General features: G+C 52.9%; 1 protein-coding gene across 1 annotated transcript; it reads left to right on the top strand.

The window, feature by feature from the left end:
• The first annotated feature begins 874 nt into the window (after positions 1–874).
• Positions 875–3,724, top strand: ASGR1 (asialoglycoprotein receptor 1). The gene is given in 8 exon segments (XM_006903650.1): positions 875–941; positions 2,185–2,301; positions 2,410–2,505; positions 2,586–2,657; positions 2,864–2,950; positions 3,036–3,187; positions 3,263–3,369; positions 3,460–3,724. Coding segments are annotated over 8 exon segments (963 nt in total).
• The last annotated feature ends 1,543 nt before the right edge of the window (positions 3,725–5,267 follow it).

Here is a 5,267-nt window from a genome sequence, read left to right as displayed (position 1 = left end):
AGTGGAGGTTTGTTGACACCAATGGCAAGGAAGAGAAGGAGAGCGGGAAGAGCCATTCCCTACCCCCCAAGAACTTCTCTCCTTTGAAGAGTGAAGCAGTCAGGCCTGAACCCCCAGGAAGCTGAGCTCTGGACCTAGATGCCAGGGCCACAGGATTAGGCAAGAGCAGAGAAATGATCCCTCTGATCCTGGTCAGAGTATTTGGAGACAATTCTGGGAAACTCAGCCAGCAGGAAGGGAGCAGGAGGGGGAGGAGCAGAGAGGAAACCCTAAACTGCACCCCGGACCCCAGAGATTGAACCTTCTCCCGAGTTGGGTAAGAAGGATGTGATGACTGGCTGATAGCATGGGGGATTGGGTGGGAGGATAACCTGGAGACCCCTCCTCTTGAGGGAAAGTGCAAGGCACTCCCCTCCCCCACTTCCACCCCCACTGCCCTGTGAGTTCCAACTCCATTTTCCCTTCTGTTTACTGTCCAAAGTCCCGGGCACAGGGGGTGCCTAGGTTAGGTGTGACCAGACACGGTGGACAGGCAGACCAACAGGGCCCTTGTATGGACCCCTCCTGGTGTCCAGCCCTGTCCACCCACCTCAACTCCCCCACTTGCAGCGCTCTCCTCAGCCTGGGATCTGCACAGCATTGAGAGGCCTGGGAGAGGGACATTGAGACCCTCAGCAAGTAAATCTTGGGAAGCAAGGTAGGGGGAGGGCTTGAGGGGGCAGGAGGGAGGAAAGGGGGTGAGCAAGACTATTTTGGGAGTGCCTTTTGGATATCAAGCCTGGGTGGAAATGAGGGAAGGTGTCCCTGCAATCACACACCACGGCTCCCACCCTGTGAAGTGTCTAACGCATTTCCAGCTCAGCCCAGCCCTACCATGACTGATGACTATCAAGGCCTTCATCTGGACAATGAGGAGAGCGACCATCATCAGCTCAGAGAGGGTGAGAGGGTAACTTTGCCTTATTTCAGAGTAGCAAGCCCTTGGTGGCTCACTCAGCCTCAGCGTCTTCCTGTGTTTTGGGGTCAGTCATAGGAGTTGCTGGGTTCCTGTCTGGGAAACAGGTGCTCAAGTCCTCTGCGGTCCTCTGGCTTTGTCATGGCACTCAAGGCCCTGGGCGGGTGAGCGCAGGGGTGAAGAACAAACTGGAAGTAGATGAGGTCGTCTCTTGTTGGTTGGAAAGTTAGTCCCGAACCCTTTTTTCTTTCTCTCTTCATGTGTGTGTATGTGTGTGAGTTAGGGTTGGGGGTATGTGTGTGTATATGGGGTCAGGGATTATTCCAGTAGGGCAGGTTTTTGTAACAATGCTGGCGATGTAGGGATGAGAGCTTATAAAAGAACAAAGATTCTTTTAGGAGAAACAGTTGGTGAGGGAGAGAAGGCCTGCAGCATGGAGCAGAAGGCCTGAGAAAGGTGACTTCAGGAAGGGCCCTCATTTTTGGGCAATGGTTTAGGAGGACAAGGCAAAAGAAGGATTGGCCTCAGGCTTCTAAGAGAGCTTCTCAAAGGCCTAAGAAAGAGTTTAGAGGGTAGAACAGGCCTCAAGGGAGCTCAGACAGAGCATGGATGAGGCCCTCCTGAGTGAAAAACATCGATGTGTTTTGGGGTGTAAGGGTGGGCTGTAAGCTCTGGAGGGTGATGGGGCTTCAGGGGGGAGAGAGAAGCACAAAGGCCCGGGGAAAGGCTCCATCCCCCAGCTCACAGGGGACTTCACAGGGGTGTTCTCTCTTGCTGGGAGCAGCCCCAGAGGCTTGGAGTCTGGCTCCTCTGTCTTCTCTCCTTGCTCTCAGTCAAGGAAGGTTAAGGTTCCTGGTACGAGGAGACCTCCCGGTCTCGCCCAGCATTGAGGGAGGGACAGAAAACAGTGATGCCTCAGCTGACCCCCAGCTCCATCAGTCACGTCCTCTGTACAAATCTGCCCTCAAGTCCAAGGCTCCGGAGGTTAATCAGCTGTAGTGACTCAGGACGGCCACGAGGTGGAAGCAAAGGCGCATGACCTGAGTGAGGCTAAGCCAGCCGCGCTTCCCCCACGCTCTCCTCCCACCTCTCAAGTTGTCTCAGCAGCAACTGGTTTTAAGGGTCTTCCTAGCCTATTAAGGGGGCCTTAGCCTGTTTCTTTCCTCGCACCCCAAAGCTTCCAGGGTTCTCCTCCGCGCCTGAACTCCTGGCACCCTCCCCCCTTGCAGGACCTCCTCCTCCCAGGTCCGTCCTGAGACGTCTCTGCTCCGGACCCTGCCTCCTCCTGGTCTCCCTGGTCCTCAGCGTCCTGCTGCTGGTTGTCGTCTGCGTGATCGTATCTCAAAGTGAGGGTCACAGGGGTGGGCAAGGATAGGGCGATACTGGGGGCTGAGTAGGGGGCCCTAAGGTGGTAGACCCCCTGTTTGGTTCTGTCCATGCCATCTCCTGCCCAGACTCCAAGCTGCAGGAGGAGCTGCTGGCCCTGAGAGAGACAGTCAGCAACTTCACCGTGAACACTAAGGCTGAGGTCAAGGTGCTGATCTCGCAGGGTGAGGGAGCCGGGCTGGGCAGGGGCTGGGGGCCGGACCAGTGTGCGTCTTGGGGATACTGAACAAGTGTCTCCCTGCAGGAGGCAGTGTGAACCGCAAGATGAAGAATCTAGAATCCCAGCTGTCGAAGCAGGAACAGTTCATGAACGAAGGTGAGAGAGAGAGAGAGAGAGAGAGAGAGAGAGAGAGAGAGAGAGAGAGAGAGAAAATGCGCCCGTGAGTACGTGTGTATAAGGACTTCCTCAAGCCAAACAAATGCATCTGGGGCAAGGGCACCAGGCATTGGTCTCTGGGCCCCCAGCATAAACCAACTCCCCAGCGTCCATGTTGACTTCGCTCCCTGTGTTCTGCACCACAGATCACTCCAGCTTGCTACTCCACATGAAACATTTCGTGTCTGGCCTGCGCAGCCTGACCTGTCAGCTCTCTATCCTCCAGGGCAATGGTGAGGAGGCAGGGTATCCGGGCTCCTCCCCTGGCCAGCTCCCTTCCAGGCAGTGCCCTAGCCCATCCATCCTCCGTCCTATCAGGTACAGAAAGGCCCTGCTGTCCCGTTAACTGGGTGGAGTTTGAAGGCAGCTGTTACTGGTTCTCTCGCTCTGGGAGGTCCTGGCACGAAGCTCAGAAGTACTGCCAGCTGGAGGATGCTCACCTGGCCGTGGTCACCTCCTGGGATGAGCAGGTGAGGCCCCGAGAGCCTTGCCTTGGAGGGTGGCTAGTCAAGGGATGGGTCATCACCACCGTCCTCTCTTCCCAGAATTTTATCCAGCATCATGCAGGCTATGCAAACACCTGGATGGGCCTCACAGATGAAAGCGGGCCCTGGAAATGGGTGGATGGGACAGACTACGAGTCAGGCTTCAAGTGAGTGTGTTCTTGTAAACCCCACACCCCTGCTCAGCCTGGCTGGCCCCAGATACACTTCCTGGGCCCACATCTGTGCTGTGCCCTCAGGAACTGGAGGCCGGAGCAGCCAGATAACTGGTTTGGGCATGGCCTCGGGGGAGGCGAGGACTGTGCCCACTTCACCGACAATGGCCGCTGGAATGATGATGTCTGCCAGAGGCCCTATCGCTGGGTCTGTGAGACGAAGCTGGACAAGGCCAACTAGGAGCCTCCTCTCCCCCTAATTTATTTCCTCAATGCCCTGACCTATCCCAAGGTCCCGGGATTGGGAATCCTCCAATCTGGGGACCCCTTTCACCATCTAGAATTGTAGAGGAAGGAAGAATGATAGTATCTGAGGAATGCTGCATGACACTTGGTGGTATCAGGAGATTGAAACCCTGTAATTTTCTGTAATTTGCTATAAAGGTTATTATTGTCACCTTTTTTTAAAAAAGAGAAATGCTGAAATGTTCCATGAGTGGTCTGATTATTAGGAGCTAAGGCTGGGAGTGTGTGGGAGGGTATTTGGGGGTCTTGGAAAGGCAACATGATGCTGTGAGGAGTGCGTATGCTTGAGCCAAGAGGCCTGGGTTCGAGTCAGCTTTGTTACTTACTGATACCTGCATTTGGCCATGATATTCTGCTGTCTGGATCTCAGGTACTGTTACTGGAAGTCCTGCTTGTAGTAATGTCCCCAGAACAGAACCATTTAAGTGTGCTGAGAGTTTCAGGAGAGTTGACTGAAACTCCTCCCTGTTGGTCAGCTTCACTCTGTGAATGAGTTAATGGACAGGAGTAGTAGCCACAGACAAGCAGGCCACCAGGGAACCTCAAACATGAAGAGAGCCCCCCACTGTGATCCCCAAACATGTGAGGAGAAGCTCCAACAGAGACAGAATCAATTGCCAAAGAGCAGATCAAAGGACAGACAGAGTACTACTTCAGAGACTTCTAAGGATGCTTAACAAAGGGTGACCAGGTGCTCTGACCAGAAAAGACAGGCTAGAAAGAATCACGGGAGCATAGAGTTTGGAAAGATTTATCAACGTGCCCATTTCTCACCCTCTTTGGAAATAATTCTGAGTTGAAGAGAGAATGCAAGTGATCATGTTACATGATTTAAAAATTCACCGTGGAAGCACTGTACTCGGGCTGTGGGTGGAGTAAAGCAGTCTTGGGAGGAAGTGTGTGACTGTAGCACATTTGTTATGAAACAAAGAAGGCAGAATAAACCATTTAAACTCAAAAGACTGAAAGAGAAAACAAAGGAAAATCGAAGCGCCAAACTCACTGCCATTGAGTCAGTTCCCTGTGTCACCCCTCAGGGTTTTCAACCTTTACAGGGAGGAACTCTGCTGGTACAGTTGTTAAGCCCTTGGCTGCTAGCGGAAAGGTTGCTGGTTCAGACTTGCTAGCCGCTCCATGGGAAAAGGATGTGTTTATCTTTTTCTGTGAAAACACAATGGGGCAGTTCTACTCTGTCCTCTTAGGGTCACTATGGATTAGAATAAAAAAAATACTTTAAAAAAAAAGGTGTTCTTTGAGCTGCCTCTGTGATGCAAGTGATTTATGTTGAACAGTGATTTAAATAGTTACTATAAAAACGAGCCAGCCAGCTGGTTTCTGTGAACTCTGCAGACCAGCCAGAGGCTAGTGGGTTGGTGGGAAGTTGACCTTGACTATTTAGATCCTGTCAGATCCAGGACCCTGCTGGAGCAGGGCCTGTTGTGTGAGGGCACCTGTGTAAGTGCCACCAGGCAGGGAACACTGAGAAAACCATTGGGTAGGAAACGGACAACAGGAATTTGAGTAACGACCCCAGTTGTGAGCACACTGAGACAGCAGAGGTTTGAGCAAGGTCCTCCATGTGATTG

Source organism: Elephantulus edwardii, unplaced genomic scaffold (genome assembly GCF_000299155.1).
Source record: "Elephantulus edwardii isolate Elephantulus edwardi_28Jun2011 unplaced genomic scaffold, EleEdw1.0 scaffold00246, whole genome shotgun sequence".
NCBI classification, from domain to species: domain Eukaryota; kingdom Metazoa; phylum Chordata; class Mammalia; order Macroscelidea; family Macroscelididae; genus Elephantulus; species Elephantulus edwardii.
The sequence above is the reverse complement of the archived record's forward strand: the minus strand, read 5'-3'. Positions and strand labels throughout refer to the sequence as shown.